The 21,000-nt window shown below is 46.0% G+C and overlaps 1 protein-coding gene across 1 annotated transcript in view; it reads left to right on the top strand.

Annotated features, from left to right (window-relative positions):
* The first annotated feature begins 3,000 nt into the window (after nucleotides 1-3,000).
* The window catches only part of LOC115313149 (venom metalloproteinase antarease-like TtrivMP_A), an 84,905-nt gene continuing 66,905 nt past the window's right edge, over nucleotides 3,001-21,000 (top strand). Inside the window, exon 1 of the mRNA XM_029972067.2 lies at nucleotides 3,001-3,049. Coding sequence (XP_029827927.2) covers nucleotides 3,001-3,049 — 49 coding nt within the window. The remainder of the gene's footprint in view (nucleotides 3,050-21,000) is intronic.

The following is a 21,000-nucleotide window of genomic DNA, read 5'->3' as shown; positions in this document are numbered from 1 at the left end:
CGCATAAGCATTTTCGACCAACCTCTGATGGGAGCGTTTGCCATTAAACTGCTAACGCACCCCATGGGTTGAGTTGGGCCCTCTCTACAATCTCGGCTCTCTACAAACACATGGGCGACAGAGGCGACGCCGCCGGCGCGCTCCTTTCCTGTACTGATAGGACCCATTGTATGGTCCTATGTTTTTGCAAAATTTGTTTTCAAAATGGCGCAATAGTTTTGTGGATAAATTGATTTATGTTCAGAACCCTCGGACCATGGCAATTCGAAAAGGTGGCCTTGGTAGTTGGGTTGGTGACGTTGCTAGCTCACCCCGCGGCGTCCCAGCATGCACTCACAGACTTAGCTCTCTTAGCGTCTCAAACGTCAGCTTCCTCGTTTAAATTCCGCGTTTCGACTATCCGGTTCCTGACGATTACGTCTATGGCATCGCTCTCTTAGTATAACTCTTCGACACTGATCGCGGTAGCTATGAGAGTGATTGTTACCAAGAGGTGTTGGAAGCTGGTCGTTTTGACTGCAACCCGCTGGCGAGCAGCCCCAGCGGCGTCGACTCACAGACGAACTCACCGTGGTCGCCATTGTCCGTGACAATTTCGTAGGTGCATGCAAGGTGGAAGACCTGTCAGCGTACCGGGTGGCGAAAGCGAGAATAGCGTCGGAATAGCCGTGTAGCATGAGCCGTTTTGATCGTACCGTGGCGAGGCGAGCTGGGCGATCATGGGGGCGCCTAGAATGAGGGAGCTTTATGATCGCGTGGCTTAAAGGGGTACTCCGCCGTTTTCTTCATAGTCCCCGATTTGCCTAAAAACTTGCCAAAAACACCAACAAACATCGCCGAACTAGTAACCCAAATATTTGGACAAAATAACTTTTTTTCGCGAAGTTACACAATTTACAATTTTGGTCCTCATCGTGTTTTCCAAAGTGAAAAGCTCTACTGGCAACATTGAAAAAGTAACGTCATGAGTGTGCAGGGGTTCACTCTTTGGGCTGTAGACTTTGTTTTCAACTGATTACAAGCAGTTTTATGGTGTCAAATGAATGCTTTGGAAAGTCGCTCCAGCTCCCGCGCAGCAGCACGATAGAAATGCTCGGCATAGTTCATTTTTAGACTGCCCGCTCGAACCGCAAGCCGGCACATTCGTGACGTCACGGCAATGAGAAGCGCGGGTATATTCGAACCTTCGTTTTGGCGTCATTTTCATTTGCCGATTTCACAATAACTATTCTGAATTTCGCGATACAAAATAACATATTAGAAAGAGTAAAGGACGGCGATTTCAAAAATATAGTTAGTTGGGGTTGCTCAAAAAGTCGCCGGAGTTCCCCTTTAAGGCACCATGTTGTGACTAACTGGGCAGCGTTGCCTAGTCGCCAGACAAGAATGATCAACATCCCTAAACTGATGATTATAACTAATAGAACTCTAATAATCGCGAACCTAGGTGTAGATACTAAGTACTCTATGAACATTTTATTTTAAGAATATTCAATCAGTTCAATGTTCGTGTCCAAACCACTTTAAGGGTGTCGAAGCATTTAGTGAGCTGTATTGTAATCTAGCGTAGCGCCATATGAGAAAACGGAGCTAAAAACAGACGTAGTCGCCTGCTTTTACAGACCGACGGTGGCTTTTCTTATAAAAAAAAAAATCCGTTTTTTTTTTTTTTTGTTTAAGCTGACATTTCGGTATTCGTGAGTTTTTAAGCATTGACACCTCAGCCTCACCAGTTCTGTTCAAAAAGCTACCTACGCTCGTTCGCTCACGCACCCTAAATACCGATCAGAGATATCCTCTCACGCTCCTCACTTATTCAGAAATGCCGCACTGAGTTGCCCCCAAGAATAGTGCTGATTTCCAGGAACCCTTCATTGGTCAATACTTGTTCTTCCATAAGAAGGCTGACTCTTGAAATACCGGAATGCAGCTTCCTGTCTACGTCACTTTTTCATATATTCTATTGCATCGCCTCTTCTACGGTGTTAATGTACTCTCGTGCAAAGGGCAACGGCTTCCTGGTTAATGAGAAGACTTCTAAATAAATCCCTCTGTGGCATTTTATTGTTGTTTGTTCAACTGAAATTGCTTTGTTTCCGGGGAGATTGTACTTAAATACCCTCATTATTTTCAGAATCGCTCCTGCTCATGCCGATGGTTTACGAAACGTATACACGAGTTAATTTTCGAACTTTAGAGGTTGCGTGAAATATACTCGTGCTTTTCTAGGCCGATATTTTCTGAGCCTGTTGAAAAACAACAGCAATAGGAATTCGACGCTGTAAAACGAACCGGAAAATTTCGCGCCTGCATATAAAAATCTCAAACTTTCACGGAATGGAAACTGAGCGCATCTTTACCATGTAAACTTTCAAGGCTCGGCCCCTAATTTGGTATGGCTATTTCACGTGCTATTTGTGCGAAGCCTATAGACCTTTGTTGTTTACTCTCGTCCTTATACAAGAGGTTCGGGTTCTAAGTATGAGCGGCGATAAAAGAAATAAAAACACACAACCTTAAGGAGTAAAAATAAAAGGGGCGCTAAAAGAAACAAGTAAAATTTACGCTTGTAATGTGAACACCTCACAATGACCGAACGAAAGCCAAATAACGTTTTTGACAATAAAAGTTTTGCCATTCATAATCACGATCACTATATATTGGTAGCTATACATTCAAAGCTACTGGCAAATCTAGGCACTCGAACTCTTCACAACCCCCACGGAACTTTGTCTCTGAGAATAGTTCTGACCTTTTCGTACGCGTCAATGGCCGGTATTGTTTTTCTCGTGGAGAGGTTACCACCTGCAGCAGGTGAATAAAGCTTCGTGCGTACGTCACCCTTCTTTTTATTGCGATGAATCACCCCTTGCATAGCGCTGTCGTACCTTTATACAAAAGGCACGCAGGTGCTTGCCAGTAAACGAGAATATTATTTAATTAATCCTGCCACCACATTCTATTGTTTGCTCAATCGCATGCACATCGTTACCTTGGGAAATGTATTTGACAACGCTTATTATTGTCTGCATCGCTCCTGCTCATGCCGGTGACGTACCAACCCCATGTATATAGAAGTTAACATTCGGCTTTTCTAGGTTACGTAGAATCTGCTCGCGCTAAGGGCGTAAATCTATGGGCCAAACGTGCTGCGAGAAAACGACGAGCTTTGCCCCGCTGCGTTTATACTGCCCGTGACTTGAGAACAGTGACTGTTCTCAAGTCACTTTTCGGCACCTGTTGCGTCGCGTGCAGAGCGAACACGCAGTGGGGAAGTTCGTCCGTAGTTCACCCTTAAAAAGCCCCTGAAAAGAAAATTTTTTTAACAGTCTAACAGTTGGGACAGTCTAACAGTCTAACAGTTGGGACGCGGGTGTCAAAAAATTAATTTTACGTGAGAAAAAAAGATTTTGAACAATATTTACGGCGCGAGACGTGATTTAGTGGGCAGTCACCTCCTTTCCACTTGTTTCCTCTCTCGGCATTTCGGGCGCGTTAAAGAGAGGTAGATCGGCTTCGCCTTCAAGACCGAGATGGTCATTTCAGAGTGACCCTTGACGTCATGGACTTCGCGCGCAGAATTTCAAATAAATCTCTCGCCGTCACTATTGCTCTAATCAAAACAAAAAATTCGCGTAAAATTAATCTCTCAATACGTGTGTATCGACCAAACTGCTTAAAAGAAAGTTTTTTTTTTTTTTTAGGGGTTCTTTAAACTGCGAATAGAAGCTCCGCCTTCAGCGCGAGCTTTCTGCTCTTGCTAACACAAGTGTGAACGCCCAGGCACGCGCAACCAAAGCGCTGCGGAAGCCAGCGAGCTCGCGCTGAAGGCGGAGCTTCTAGTCTTAGCTTAAAGGTCAACGGAGTATACTTCGCCGCATATTCGCATTATTAGCGGCGAGATATTTTGGTGGCGCCCTCCTATAGTACCCCCTCGTAACGTCCTTATCTTGCGAACAAAATTTTGATGGTATTTGTATGTAATTAACATGGTAGAAGCCTGAAATCTTTGCGCTCTGAAACCAACACTACCAAAATTGAAGTTCCTCCATTACTCTCATTTCCGTCGATGAGAAATTCTTTGCTGACGCCGTATTCAGCATTCGCCCAACGTGGCAGGCCGACCACAGCGACGCTTTCGATTGCTCAAGTCGCCAATAGGGTCCAGCCTTAAAAAACCACTAAAAAACCGACGTCGGATTTTCTTTTTTTTTTTCTTTTTTTTGCAAGTGACTGAAATTGATTTCGAGGAATCGTTTCAAATATTCTAAGCTCCAGATATGTCTGTTTGCACACACGCAAAAAAGAATATTTCTAGAACGCCTGATTTGAAGTTTCGCCCTATTCAATGACGTAGATAGCGACACGGTATACCCATTGCCTTCTTGGATAACTTCAAACAGAAACTGTCGTTACACTCACTCTCTCCTTATTTCTCTCTCAATTTCTTTCTATATTTCCCTTTCATTGATCACGGCAATCACGAGCACTCGCCCCCGCCAACGGGCCGATCAGCGCCTACTTCGCTGTGTGCTTTGGCACGGGATATTTCTCCGCTTGCAGACGACGTGTCATGTCATTTATTTTATTTATTGATACTGTCATCACGTGATCGCTATTGCGGAGTTGAAAATGACGACTAAAACAAAACATACACGTACAGGAATAATAAACCAACTAAAAAGTCTTCCAATAAGAAACTCTAAGATCGTATCATTAATAATTAAAGCATCATAGGTCAAACTGTAGGAAAAAGACAGAGAGAACACATTTCCACCTTCATGTGCACAAAATTGTAAACTTGCCTTGATCAACTAGAAATGAAGAGCTTGCTGGTGACGGTAATTTAAAATACGGAAGGACAAAAAAAAAAAAAAAAACACGCCGACGAACGAGACGTTTTGTTCTTCATCCTCTTTTTTGTGTCTTCCCTTATTTCTTATTGCCTTCATCATTTCGACACACCCGGAGAGCTCGATGCTCTCCGGATGTGTCGTGCGTGCATTATGCGCGCGTTGTGATTCGATATGCTTGGTTACGCAGAGCTTTGTGTGGCTTCGGACGCGCTGCAAACACATTAAACGCTTCTGTTTGACAGGCTCATCGGAATGATCAAGACAAGTACAAATTTACTCAGAAATACGTTGTTTCACGAGTATGTTTTATTATTATAATTATGATTATTTGTGTGTGTGTGAAGGGCTTTGAATTCTATGTGCTTTTGAATTGCGCGGAACTCCTCTTGGTAACTAAACTAATCGCGACGGGAGGAGGTTTATCGCGCACTTTACGATGTCTAGTGACTTGTGTCTGTAGTTGTGACGTCATACGCCCGCTTCGGAATCTTCTTCGTATCTTAAGATCTACTCGTAATGTGGCGAGTTCACGTGGGGAGTTATGCTTTGTTATTCGGGAGCCAGCTGTGTATGCTTGGTCGCCTGCGAACTGAGTATGCGCAACTAAGTACTTTACCCCCGACAGTCGAATGCCAACAAAATATGATAGCGACTAAGAATTTAACTCCCCACAGTAACCTGGGACCGAGTATGTTGGACTAGGTTTTTTTGTGCTTGTATCCTTGAGTGCATTTTTCCCCTTATTGTGATAGTTAAAACTGTTCAATCTTTTCTCTCTTTTTTAGTTATTTGGTGTGTACTTCTGCTTGGTCGTGGGCCTATTTAAGGATGTAAAACCATTAGCTCTGTTTGGAGACTTGTGTTGCCCGTGCCGTTTTTATCCCGCTCCTGGTTAACCATGTCAGTAGTGAACCAGCTCGTTCGCACTCTCGCTTTAGTTTGAAATATCCTTGCTCGTGTATTTCTATATTGTTGATTTCCAATACTTCCAAGAAGAGCTAAAACTGGGCAACGTTCCATCATCACAAGTAAAGACAGAAGAACTTCAAGGAATTAAAATTTCAAACATGGTATTTACCAATACTGAGATCTCTAACACAATGTGACTTCCTCGATGGATTAATGTATTACCAAGACATACCGGGCGCCCCGATGGGAAATTGGTAGGTGTTATGCTGTAAAATTTCTGACTCTTTGATAAGCCGCTTCAGTTCTTGACTCAAATGAAGAATACAGATTTTATTTTAAGTACGCGAACTTTCCTTCCGCTTCCGCTTGAGAGTCTTTTATTAGCATGAATATTTTCTCGAGTGTTTTAGAAATTTCGCTTTTTTTAGCCTTGATCCCTCCACTAATCTTCTTTCAAAATCCTAGAGGATATCCGACATTGAAAAAAAAAAAACTTCTTTCGAGTCCCATCAATTTTTCCATCGTCCCCTTACTTCTCAACGCCCTCAGCACACCTGCCGAGCACCGATATTTTTCCAGTAACGAACGCCGTCCAAGAAGTTGTCTTCGAACAACAAATATGAAGGGTAGCCCAACTTGCCTCTGTCCGCAAGAACACACTGGTAACGTATTGTTGTATTGATCTTCGTTACCGTTTATCACCCATGCTAGCGTAAACGCAAACAAGTATGGCCAAAAAAAAAAAATTTGCGCAAAGGTGGGTGCTTATAATATGGGTGTACCGGAACTTCGCCCTGCAAAAATGGCGACAGCGGGAAGCACGGCCAGGAGAGGGGGTGTACGAATACACAAAAGCTGACTGAAAGAAGGCCCGTTAAAATAAAAGGAGACGTGGAAGGTCCGTTAAAATAAAAGGAGACGTGCGATGCCTCGTCAAAAAACCTCAGAACCCGGAAGAACTATTTATTTTCTATAAGTAAATAAATCAACACTTTTGGGCTCTGGGATTTCTTACATTTCGAAATCAGTGGCATTGTGTGCCTACAATTGTAGTAAAAGATATTCCTTGGATGTCATTATTATTTGTCAGACACACAACTGGCAATGTCTCCGAATTTTTGAAAAATGATCTTGCCAACGGCCCGGGTTTAGGAGAGGGGGACACGGATGTTTGATAGGTTCTATCGTAAGCTAAAATTTTCCGGGATTAAATTTGTTTATGGTTATACATTTCGACAAAAACCCCGAGACTGGGACAAAAAGGGACGGACAAACACAGTCTCAAACACGGCTGAATTTTACTTGACAAGGAAGGGTGCTTATATAGGCGTCAAATCCTACACAAATCAAAAGAGACGAAGGAAAGAGAGGGAGAAACCTTCACAAACAAAAGAGACGAAAAAAAAGAAGAAAAAAGAAAGAAGAAAACCCTTTTCGCTTTGTTGTTTCCTGGTCGTTGGTTCGTTGCGTCCTTCCTGTTATAGTGTTGGGGTTTTTTGAGGACTAATGCACTTTGGTCCTTCTACTTTGCTTTTGTTTCTGTATAAACGACCTGTTGTAGTGTTGGGGTCTCTTGGGGACTAATGCACTTTAGTCCTTCTACTTAGCTTTTGTTTTTGTATAAACTTTTCAGTTCTATTGTAATGCTTGTTTTTTGTTGTACTGCTTGTGGCACGGGTTTTATTTTTTCTTCTTTTTTTTCGTCTCTTTTGTTTGTGAAGGTTTCTCCCTCTCTTTCCTTCGTCTCTTTTGATTTGTGTAGGATTTGACGCCTATATAAGCACCCTTCCTTGTCAAATAAAATTCAGCTGTGTTTGAGACTGTGTTTGTCCGTCCCTTTTTGTCCCAGTCTCGGGGTTTTTGTCGAAATGTTTAACCACCACCAGCTCGTTTGCGCCCTTACCTTTTGTTCATTTATGGTTATGTTCTGCTCTCTTGAAGCTTTTTTAGTCCATAAAAATGTTTTGGTTGTCAGAGATCTTTTAAGGTGAAACCCTAGAAGGCTGTATAAAAAACAATATTTATATATTTTTCGCGCGCAGGGCCGAGCAAGCAACGCTCGGCCACACATTTCTAGAAGGTGCATGTCTATTCATACTCGGGACGCAACTTTTATCATATCGTCCTATTTCCTTTTCCTTGAAAGTGCCTGTTCATCTTCACCTTAAATGCTCGAAATTCGAACCTTCTGGGCCGCATTTTCAAGATAGCGACGCACACTAGATTAGAAGCTTCGCGGGACCTTGTCGTCAGTCTCTCTCGTTTGCTGTTACGCCGCCAAATCCCCGCACGCTTTTCCTGCTGTTTCGGCGCTTGTTCTTTATTTCGTTTGGCACAAGTTCGCCGATTAAACCTTTATTTTCAGTTTGTATTTGTCGAGCCCTTTTCTACCCGTGACATTTCTGGTGGAGGTTCGGGGTACCACATCCCATGAAGCGTACCCTCCGAGGCCTCGCAGCACAAGCCCAGTCCCCGGCTCAAGAAGACCGTCCGTAAACACTACCGAGACCCGAGAAAGCCGCCGTGCTCAAGGTTTGCCTCCGGAATTTGATCTACTGCCGGAGAGAACCGAGCAGTCACCGAAGCCGACGATGAGCGACCAATCGTCGCAGACCCCTGCTGTCGCACCCATCGTCGTCCTGCCCATCGCTCCTCGGACGCCGGCGCCCCTCAGCGGTGTTATCTGCGAAGACGTCGACGACTGTATCTGGCAGTATAAACGAGTCTCCTCATAATACATGGAAGCCGGACCAGTGGCTGAAGAACGTCTATTTTCCCTTGAGGGAATGACGCAACGTTGGTACGAAAACCACGAAACGAGGATCACCTCTTGGGAACTGCTCAAAGGGAGTAACCGACGGACGTTTTCGAGTCAACATAGGCGAGACAGAGCCGAAGACTGCTTCGGTCGAGAATTCAAGGTCCGAATGTGAGCGTCACTAGTTTCGTGGAAGACGTCCTGCGCCTGAGTGTACACGCCAACCCCCACGCGACGCAGGTAAAATAGTTGAAGGCTCTCACGTGTGGCGCTTGAGCTGCAGAATTCAGGGATCCTGGGTTCAATCCCTACCCCTGTCTGTTTTGATCTTAATGAGCATCGTACCGGCGTGCGGTCGTGTGTCACTACTGCGTGATGCATATTAAAGACCCCCTGAAGGCTAGTGGATGTACTGCACTGGCTAAATTTCTTATCTACAACTGGGAGACAAGTTGCCCGTTGAGGCATACTATGTTCTAGGCTGTATAAACGTACACGCACCCCCAACATTTACCAACGACGAGTCTCCCCAAAGGAAAGAGAGGCCATTCACTATTAAGTGCAAGAGATGCTCAACGAACAGATCATCAAGCCTTCAAGCAGCCAACGGGCGTCTCCGATCGTACTATTGAAAAAGGACGGAACGCTTCGATTTTATGTACATTACCGGCGGCTCAAAGCGGTGACGAATAAAAACGGGTATCCGCTCCGCCGAATCGACGGCACATTGTACCGACTGCACCACTCCCGATACATCTCGTCGATGAACCCGAAGAGTGACTACTGGCAGATCGAAGTTTACAAACGGGACCGAGAGAAGACTGCCTTCGTCACGCCCGATGGACTGTATGAGTTCAAGGTGATGCCCTTCGGACATGTGCATGGCGCCAGCAACTTTCCAGCGTGCCATGGACACCGTACTAGCAGGCTTCAAATGGTAGAGGGGTCTCGTTTACCTCGACGACGTCGTGGTATTCATGGCCAACTTCGACGAACACTTGAGACGCCTTCGAGTCATTCTTCAGGCAATCCGGACTGCCGTATTCACCATCGGGCCGACGAAGTGCCGCTTCGCCTAGGGCGAACGGAATTTCTTAGGCCATGTTCTGAGCAACGAAGGTGTTCGCCGTGACTCTGATATGACTCGTACCGTAGCGGCATTTCCACGGCACACAAACAAAAAGGCCGTCCGAAGATTTCTGGGACTCTGCGCATACTACAGGCGGGTCGTTGGATTTCGCCAAGCTATCTGCGCCGCTCACGCACCTTAAGAAAGACACCGTGAACTTTGAATGTGGAGAACAACAGCATATATTAGGCTAGATGAATCGCCGACTCCAGGCGCCGCCCATTCTTAGCCACTTCGATCAGTCAGCCGAAACAGAAATTCACATGGACACCAGCAATACAGGACTCGGCGCGGTACCGCTTTAACGAGAAGTGGGTAGAGCGCGACATCGCCTACGCTAGTAGGACGTTGTCGAGCGCGGAACGAAATTACTCGACAACCGAGAAGGAATGTCTGGCTGTCATCTGGGCTATCATGAAATTTCGCCCGTACTTATAAGGGAGCCCTTTTCGGGTGGTCACCAACCACCACTCGCTATACTGGTTGGCGAGCCTGAAGGACCCATCGGGACGCCTCGCTCGATGGAAACTACGACTTCAAGAGTACGATGTGAGCTTGGTCTCCAAGCCAGTCCAAAAGAAAAGCGACGCCGACTGCCTGTCCAGAGCCCCCGTCGAGTCAGCTACCGGCTACGTTAAAAACAACGACGACGACGATCACCCCAGCCTTTCACGTGCGCTGCCAAGATTCGCCATTTGAAGAGGAATTTTCTACAAAGAGAACTTCGGAAACAGCAACTCGACGTGGCTCCTGGTTTTTCTAGTCGTGTTTGAGAGGATATCTTCAAGCCTGCCACGACAACCCGACATGTGGTCACTTTGGCTACAGCGGTACTCTCGCGAGGATTCGAGAGAACTACTACTGGCCCAAGCTTCCGAAGACTGTCCACTTCCACACACGATTGTGCCGCGAGTGCCAGCGACGGAAGAAACCGCCGAAGAAGCCGGCAGGCTTCCTAAAGACGATTGTGCCTCTGACCGCACCGTTTCAGCAGATTGGAATGGTTTAATTAATCCTTTCCAGCCGTCGACGCAGGAAAAACGTTCAATAATCTCCCGTCATAAGCACTCCCGTCAGGAACTGTTGTAGAAGTAGGCAAGTTCTTCGCCGTGTCCATCGTCCTCCGACACAGCGCTCCTCAAGTCTTGATAACGGAGCGAGGCTCATCGTTCATGGCACAACTGCCACGATAAATACTCCGCCTGAGCCCCACCGACCACCGCTGAACCACGGTATACCACCCACAGACCAACGGGCTGACGGGCGACTAAACAAAACCATCGCCGACATGATCTCGAGGTACATGGACGTGGAACACAAGACGTAGGCTGAGGTGTTGGCCTACGTCACGTTTGCGTACAGCACGGCTGTTCAAGAAACCACTGGAATTACACCTTCCCAGCCGGTACACGGCAGGAGGTTGATGACGACGCTGAACGCTATGCTGCCTCACGACCCGACGGGCGACGGCACCGATGACGTATAGCTGGCCACCCAGCGGGCAGAAGGCGTACGCCAGCTAGCCGGCCTTCGATTAAAGGACAAACAACGTGTTGACACTGGCCGGTACAATCTTCGTCGCCAAGTTGGGGAGTTCCAGCACGTGGACAGGGTATGGGTGTGGACGTCTATTAGCCACCGCGGCCTCAGCAATAAACTATTACGACGCTACTTTGGACCCTACAAGGTCCTTCGCCGCCTTGAGGAGTTAAACTATGAGGTGCTCCCTGACGGAACCCGACCATCAGCACGCCGCCAGCCACAACCTGAAGTGGTCCATGTCGTTCCGACACCAGCCTTTCTACGCGCGTTAGAGCTGTGACACTGCATGCTTATTTCGCATAAACTTTTTTTTTATTAGCCACTTTGTTTTCCTTTCTCAACGCATCGGGATGATGCGCTTTTAAAGGCGGGGGGGGGGGGGGGGGGAGGGGGATAATGGTGCGTGCAGGGTCAAGAAAAATGCTCGGTCACGGACTTCTAGAAAATTTATGTTCATTCTTACTCGGGACGTAATTTCTATCATTCCGTCCTTCTGGGCCGATATATCGAGATACCGACGCACACTAGATAAGGAGATAGTTGAAAACCCTGAGGAAAGGACAATAAAAAGCGGACACGACAACCTGGGATCTTGTCGAATCAGTCTCGCATTTGCTTTCTGTTATGACGCCAAATAGCCACCCCCTTTTCCTGCTGTCTCAACACTCGTTTCTTATCTCGTTTGTCACAAGTTACCAAATTAAACCTTCATTTTCAGCTCACATTTGTCGAGCCCTCTTCCATCCGTGACAATATAATATTTGGCGGACAAGATATTGACCCATAAACATTAATCCTTACGGTTTTGAGCATGACTCGAATAGATCATACACCTTAAGACATCGAATAAGACGCTTTGAATTTGAACTCTGAAATTTTTATATGGTCTATAAAACTGTGACAGTTTATAATGATGCGTCCCCGTAGGTTCCTAGCAGCCATTTTCTTGCTTCCCCGCATAGCACCTGCAGTCACCACCTGTGGCGCATTTTAGGTATTACATAACTATTAAAAGGTACTAACGGTCAGGAAAAGGTAGTAACTGCTGCATTTAATATCCTTTTTACCATCCATCGGGCGTTTGAAGTAGCAAATAGTAAAAGCTAGAAATGGCCAGAAAAAGGAAGTAACTGCAGTTACTAGCTTCCTGTTAGCTTTTGTTTTACAGTGCGAAAGTGTCGCGGGGTCCTGCTTTAGGTACGCAAAGTTTCTTTTTTGGTCGGGGAACATTTTCTTTCTCTGGAATTTTGCCAGCAAAGTGAAACCACCATTGCGTAGATCTGTTTTGCACGGGCAGACGCCCTGGGCTAGACAGTATCGCGACACGCGTGATATAAGTTCTATTATAAAGGGTGATTTTAAGGCTTTCGAAATTTGTCTTTAAAAATCCGTGAAAGATAAAACAATGTCATCTGTGTCCGTGAACCGTGCGTTCAGGCGGATGTATGATAGAGAAATAAACGCCAAGATAAGTTGGTTAATTTACTAAAACGTGTTAAATAACCTTTTCATAATTCAAATAAACATATAGTTCCAGTCAGATACTTGCTGAGCGTCATTAAAAACCGCTAAATGAGTATACACTTTAGAAATATTTAAGGCGCGTGGGAAGCGCGGTGGGGCGTTTCATTAACTACACATGCAACAGGCGCAAGGCTGGTGGTACGAAAACGCACCCCCGCAGTTTTTCCGCCTGTTATTATCCGCCCTTTCGCACCGCCAGCCTTGCGTCTCCTGCATGACTGGTAAATCTAGCGCATCACCGCTCTCCTCACGCGTCCTGAATGTTCCTGAAATGCGCTTATTTTGAACTTTATAATGAAATACTTTTACGATTTATCGATTGTATAGGAGTAGAAATAACAAATAACATCTAGGCGATTCGGTGAACTTTCAACATCTTGGACACCGAATACTTTTTTCCCTGTTTAGGGTGTTCAGGATGCGTCGGAATATTTTCTTAGGCTTAAGTATCTCTCTACATGTGATGTAAAAGCTAAACTTGCGCGTTTTCGCTATAGCTGAAAAAAAATATTTTCATCGCGAGGTGTCCCAGAATATAAAACCTACAGCCGCCACATAGTGTTCCCGCAAGAAGCCTGGTTTCAACTTAAATAGCAAAAACGTGACAAAATAAAAAAAAAAAAAAAAATATGAAAAATTTTGTGGCTTGAAGAAAGGTTACTTGCGATATTCGGCAAAAAAACAACTTATGTTTTCGGTTACGTTTTGTGCAGAATAGGTTGCCTTAGTGCAGGCAGGATCGAGCTCGGTTGTTCAGTTTTAGACAACGTACGGGCACCGGTGCACAAAGAAAACCCGCGCGGTCGACGGCAACCAGCAAACGCGGTCGCTGCACCGGGTTTCCAAACGCCTTGCCAACAACGACGATCCTGGTATCAAGCAGCGTCTATTGGGAAAGAAAGGGTCCCCGGATATACAGTCGCACTGCACTCACCGATCTCAGAGCCAATTGGAATCGCTAGCGGAATCATCGCCAGTCTGACGAGCTCACGCCACGCCGTGACCCGTCCGAGGAGCTTCATCTATAACACCCCGCAGTCTATAGTCCACACAGGCCAGGAAACGCCGATCGTCCCGCTCGATCTGCCGCGGGTCCCCAAAACGGGAGACGCGCGGAAGAATGCGAGGGAGTATGCCAGCAAGGTGACGAATTTTCCACAACACGACAAGGAACGTGCGTGACACAAGGTAGACGACTCCTGTAGGGTTGGATAATTTCCAGAAACATTTATGGCCGAAAAAACACTACGAAAAAAAAAACAAGAATTTTTTCTGAAGTTTTGGAAACATTAAAAACAATTGTCTCAGCAGGAATTATACAACATTAGTGTAAACGATAGCTACAAAGTTTAATAACGACAAGAGTGTTTTTTTTGTGCTAATTCTTGTGTTATAGTATTATAATATATTCATTGTCTGAGCGTCAACGCGAACTGTTTACAATATAGCGGATTCTTCGCTACTGACCTGACGACTGTCAGCAAAAAAAAAAAAAAAAACCCTATCTAAAAGACAAATTCAAAAGAATCTAATTTAAACCACCGGTATATGGCTTTACTTTTGCGCAAGCACGTTCGGAAGGCGCTTAGTTCTCGAACATCGGGAGCTACGTTGCGTACCATGGTGAGACCCCGTTCAAATATTTGAACTTCGACGAACCTCGGTTAACTTCGATGCGCTCAAGAATAGTAAAAGGCCAGCTGTGTGTAGATTGTGTTGTGTCAAGTAAGAATTTCCAAACGCAATCGGTTTGAGGCTTCACATCGCAAGATGTTGAAAGTGCCCTCTGGATATTCGATTTGTTGCAGCATCAACCCAACTGCCAAGATCGAAATGTAAAAATTATGTGACCCACAACAAGAAGGCGGCAGGCCCACCACTTAACCTGGCGCGAGGGAGGTCCTGCCCCCGAGAAAAAAAGACGTAGCCTCCGGAGTGAACAGATTCCCCTGTGCTACTTTGACTGTTGATTGAAAATTGTGAATAGGTGCCCGTAATGTGCTGAAACATCGTCGGCATCGGCCACGAAACACAGTCGGCACCCACCGAGTGAGTTTCCACTGGCTCTATGACCCATCCCCTCAAGACATTTACACCGATATGTCGGACCAGCAGCTCACGCTGCCTTCTACAGAGGGCGAGCCCCCATTGACCCGAGTAGGCCCGTCAGCCGAAGAACAAACGGCAATCACCATCATGACCCGTCTCCACCCCCAGCTGGATCTGCGAAAGACAGACACACAAGACCTTGGTTCGCAAATTCAGACCGCCGTTAGACTCACGCGCTTGGAACAAGGCGACATGTACATAAAGAAAAGAAGCCAACAAAACATATTGGCGATTGACACCTACCGGGCCGGAGCCGCAGAGAAGCTGCTTGCAGTCGCCAAGGTCGACTTCAAAAACTCCAAACTATTTCTTAAATCCTATCGAGCCGTGCCCTCGTCACATACTAGCGGAGTCATCCACACGATACGGCCATCCGACGCGGACGGCCAGTTGCGTGAGACCGTGGAGCTTGAGCAGGGAAAACTACTCACGGTACGAAGACACGGATCCTCGAATAGGGTACTATTCACTGTCGACTCCCCCACGTCTCCCCGATACGCGTTCGTCAATCGAGTGGCATACAAAATCTACGTCCACAAGCCGAAGGCCTTTCAATGTACTCATTGTCTTCTGCTCGGGCATCGTATCGACGACTGCCCTAACAAAGCCCCTCTACACACCCTGTGTAACCTGCGGCCAACATTTCCCTCCCGACACAGACGCCGCCCGAAAGGATCATTTCTGCACGCCCACCTGCGCCAACTGCCAATGATCCCACAAATCTACCGACCCCTGTGCCCTACCCGCAGAGAAGCCAACCATCGCCGTTAAGAAGCCACTAATGCTCGCTAAATGTCACACCTCAACCCTCGCCAGTCATCGAGGAAGCATTCAAAACCAGCACCCCACCCCTGCACAAGCCACCCGCCTCTGGATCCTCCGTCTGGACCAGCAACAGATTTACCGCGCTTCAAGACATCGAGTATGAGTAGCACTTCCCGGTCCTGCCTCCCACACCAGCGCCACAACTTCGACGAGACCGCACCCAGCTACTGCAACAACAGCGACGTGGGCACGCTTGCGCACCTCCTTCCCGACCGCCGCGCCCGCTCCACGAAACACGATGGGTGAGACGCATTCACCAGATTCCCAGGGTGCTCCTGGTAACCCGCCGTCCGGACAACTTCCTTCCTGCAAAAATATTCCAAAAGCCGGGAATGATAATGATAAAAAAAAACTGCTCCGACTTTACTCAACAAGATTAACAATTTAATCAAACGTTTCGTCTCCCATGCAGGAAACATCGTCAGTGAAACCTACAAGCAGGAATTCCTGCTTGTAGGTTTCACTGACGATGTTTCCTGCATGGGAGACGAAACGTTTGATTAAATTGTTAATCTTGTTGAGTAAAGTCGGAGCAGTTTTTTTTATCAACTTCCTTCCTTGCCCACGTTCTATTCTCAGGTTTTTTCACAACAGTTCCCCACCCTCACCGCTCTCCAAAAACCCCTTGCCAGGTTTAGCGTCCCCGTCCTATATTAAACACCTCGAGGACCGGATTCTCCACCGAATTGAGCAAACCTTCCTTTGCCAAATTGAACACAAAATTTCCAATTACATCGACAAACTTTTTTCAAGATTCTCTAACTTCGCTCCCCCAACTACGTTCCCGACTGACGGACGGAAATTAAGCCAAATTTTAGAAGAACTAGCCGATATCCAAGATCGGCTTCGCAAACTTGAACAAATATCCACCCCTGCTGCCCTTAGAAAGCTGCTAAGAGATACCCCACAGGATACCCACTTGCCCCCTAATAAGGTGATTGTGCTCCCTTCTACCTCCACTTCTGATTCCGTCCCATCCCATAATAAAGAGTCCAATTCCCTCCCCTGCCCCGCCCTCATCCGCAGCACTTTATATGCACGTGTGGCAGCAGTATTGTAAAAGTTACTTCAAAAATGTACCTAAGATACAGTTACAGTTACTCATACAAAAAGGTACTTAGGTACGCACCTAGGTACTTGCTTAAAGATGTACCTAGGTACAGGTACAGTTACTTTAAAGATACTGTCTTTATTTATATTTCCAAATATGTTAAAATATATTGGAAGTAAAGCTTTTATACTAAGGATACACTCAAAAACGAGTTTGTTAAATGTGTTTTATTGGTGTCAATGCGATGTCCACATCAGTGTTGAGTCCTCGCGTGCCTTGTCCCCACGCTCCAATATGTTCACCGAGGCCACAGCTTCCACTGTTTACCAGGCAACACCGAAACCGCCGAAACTCGCTCATTGTCGTTCTTGCCCTCAGAGCCGGTGCTGACGCCGACGGGCCCAGAAGACGTTGGCCGCATGAAGAGACGCATGAGTCGAGTGCATATGCACCTAACCTTTGCGACGATGAGCGAAAGGCTTCAAGCTTCCTCGTTTTATTTTTTCTTTCGTTAGTCAGAAGAAAAATTAGTAGTTTTTTTTTTTCTTTCTTTCGGAACTTTCTTAGTTTCGATAACTGCGAAATTTGAGTCCGATTTATTGAGTGAAAACTGTATTATATACGCAATGTTACATTGCATTACGATTGTAATTATAATTTATTTGCAATTATATGTTATATAATATTTATGGCAGAACAGTGCCACCACCAGGACAAGATACGGGCAACAGAAACTGCGCACATCGTTCAAGTTATTTCCTTCCTTGTATAGCTGTCAGAGGAACTTCAAACACGCAATGAAGTCGATTTTGGTTTGAGATGAAGGAAGCAGGTCGGCGGAATATTTTCCCTAAACGGAGTTCTGAAGCGATTAAATAAATTGGTGTCGCTAGAACGCATCGCTAATTCACTGTTCGCTCAAATGAACACCTACATTCACTAAAGTGTGTCGTTCGATGAAACATCATAGGCGGGGCTTCGGTCGCTAAAACGTCGTTCGATCAAATCAGTGCCTCGATGTTGTACCCAACTCAACGTTAATCACGGCACATGGTAGTCTGTTAATACTTCAAGGTTTATAGTTTCTACCATTTTAACGAGGTGAATAGAAAAGTAACTGTAAAAAGTAGCTTCACTTAGTCACAAGTTACTGGAAAATGTACCTAAGATACAAATACAGATACCGAGAAATTAAAGTACCTAGGTTTGTACCTCAGGTACAACGAAAGTACGTAGATACCGATTTCCAATTACTTGTACCTAGGTACTTTACAACCCTGTGTGGCAGTGGAACTGCAGGAGCATCCGGCAAAAACGAGGTACACTTTTGGAGGCAGTGCATCAGGCCACCAACACCCCCCCCCCCCCACACACACACACACATTATCGTGCTACAGGAATCCCTCTGCATCATTCATTTACCACGCTATGTGACTAACTCTCAACCTAGCATAACAAGGAAACAAAAAACAAAACTCAGCTTTGGTAGCATACCTTTATATTCTCTTAGTTTAGTACATAAACCCATTGCAGCCATCAGATAGATACAGAGCCATTCAATAATATCAGACAGAAACATGTGGCTATTCAATGCCCGCCGCACAATCAGAAATAGGATGTTATTATTATTTCAGCGTATTGGACACCCCAAGATTTCACTCCTCAGATGGCCCCCCTCCTCATTTTCCTATCACTACACTCCTGCAGTCCTATACTACTTTTAGGAGATTTTAATTTCAGTCTATTACTACTCCACAAGCGCAAGTCATGGCTCAATTTGCACGAACACCATTCATTTACATTATTAACAATTAAACACAACCCACGAGAGAGGGTAATAACATATGTCGTGATACTAACCCAGATTTGACTTGGTATCGCGGCTCGCTACCGTCCACGTGGACGGTAGCGACCTTCGAAAATTATGGAAGTGACCATTACGAAATAAGCATTAAACTAAAATTAGGGAAGGCACTTCCACCTAACTCCAATTACAAAAAGCGCCTTTACTGGGACGCCTTCCGAGCCAAGCTCGACAAAATAGAGCCCAGCACTGATCTTCCCACGTGGGGCAGGGACCTCCTTGTTACTCATTCAAAGACTAAGAAACGCATCGCTGTCACAGAAGAAACCCCGCATGTAGACAGCCACCTGGTTGGCCTCTGGGACAGAAGACATAAACTAATTACTGAACAGAAAAACAGCGTAAGTTAAACAAATCCCATCACAATAGCATCACGAAACTTACGACAGAGGTAAGAACAAAACGAGCGCGTTGGTAACGGTAATTAGACACGAGGAAGATACATAGAAAGGGGGACGGACAACGAAGACTTCCTTCGTTGTCCTTCCCCCTTTCTATGTATCTTCCTCGTGTCTAATTACGACAGAGGCTCATGATTATGCCCAACAGCTAGCAACAACTAATTGGCTTAAACTTTGTAAGAAGCTAAGCCTTAAATTACATACTTCAAGCCCCTGGGCCATCCTAAGATCCATGCTGGGCCTGGGCCGAGCCACATACACTCTCACTAAACTGCAACTACACACTGTCAAAACACCTGCGAGTTGGGAAAGGTATTTTTTCACCATCACTTTCCTTCTATCTTTACTCCTCCTACCTCCTTTTCTGCCCCCTCCTGGCCCACATCGTTCGATGCTGATTCTCCTTTTACTCTATTTGAGCTTCATCGAGCTCACTCTTCCTTCCAACGTAACACCTCCCCTGGCCCTGATGGTAGTGCCTATCCCCTACTTAGGAACCCTTCTCATCTGCTGAGTATTATTAATGACTCCTGGCTATCGGGTGCTCTTCCGGACTCGTGGCCCCTGACCACGGTACCTCTATACCCAAGCCTGGCAAACCCCCTACTTCTATCCCCCACCTTAGAGCTATCTCCCTTACCTCGTGCATAGTGAAGCTCATGGAACGCGTGATTCTAAAAAGACTTGCCTGGCACTCCCGATTTCACCCTCTTGCCCCTACTCAGATCGGCTTTCGGTCCTATTTGTGCACCGAGAACGCAATGATGTCAATCTATGACGATGTGTACTCCCAACCCAGCCGGGTCCAATTACGCACAATCGTTGGGGTGGACAATACTATCACAAGTCGCTACACTTCGACCTGGACACCGCCTTTACCGCTAATTCTACAACTTTCTAACACAACGATCTGTACAAACCAACATTGATGACTACATTTCACCACCACAACCTTTCCAAACAGGAGTACAACAAGGGGCTATCCTCTCACCTTTTTTATTCGAAATAGCACTTAAAGATCTCCCCCATTTATTCAATTGCATTACAAATTTAAAGCATGCTGTTCATGCGGATGATATAACGTTATCGGGTTGCTCTGAATCAACAGGAGAGCAAGAGGACACGATTCAGCAAGGACTCAACACAATCTAAGCTTACACACAAAAACTCGGACTCTCTTGTTCCCCGGAAAAAACAGAGTATATTGTAGTGGTCACTGGACAGCTGCGCTACACTGAGCCCGCGCGGCAGCAAATCTGCCTATATCTGAATGGAAAGCCCGCACCCAGCCCCCGTTACCTCCGCGTCTTTGGATTCTGGCTCCAGGATGACGGTAGGTGGAACGTTTTGCTCTCCAGACTCCACACACAACTTAACAACATATATCGCGTCCTGCAACGCATTGCCTGGAGCAACCAGGGCTTCTGAGAGGAACAACTTTGTCGCGTCACGGAAGCCCTGGTCTACTTCAGGGTACTGTATCAGTATCCTTGCACTAATCTCGGCAAAACTCCCCACGTCAAAGTTGATCGTCTCTTGCGCAAGCTTACCCGCCTAACTTTCGGCTTCCAAATGTCGCACCGAACGATACACTCGAAACGACATCCCTCTTTAATACTTTTTAATAGGTCAAGTGGATCGCCTTCGTTCTTCAGAACCGGGTCGAATCCTCCTGAGATCACTTAGTCACGACATTTCCACCCTTCCTCCCATCCCCATCTCCAGACCTCCTTGGCTTTCACTACCTCGTGTCGAGGTACTCTCCATTCCTCATAATATGAACCCCGAGCGGAATCTGGACAGACGCGCTGACAGGGCCGATCGAATCTCCCGTAACACTCCCTCCCCTTCCTCTACCACCACATATTACGTGGATGCTTCCCTCTCCTATCCCCGGGCCACAACTGCAGCAGCCATTCATCCCATTTACTCACTTATATTTTATAATTCCCATATTACAATCAAGTCTTCTACATATGATGAAACTTCAGCTACAGCCGAAACTATCACAATACCCACCCAACCCACGAAC

This window comes from Ixodes scapularis, unplaced genomic scaffold (genome assembly GCF_016920785.2).
Source record: "Ixodes scapularis isolate PalLabHiFi unplaced genomic scaffold, ASM1692078v2 PGA_scaffold3__209_contigs__length_174095766, whole genome shotgun sequence".
NCBI lineage: Eukaryota > Metazoa > Arthropoda > Arachnida > Ixodida > Ixodidae > Ixodes > Ixodes scapularis.
Note: the sequence above shows the minus strand (reverse complement) of the source record. Positions and strands in the feature narration are given on the sequence as shown.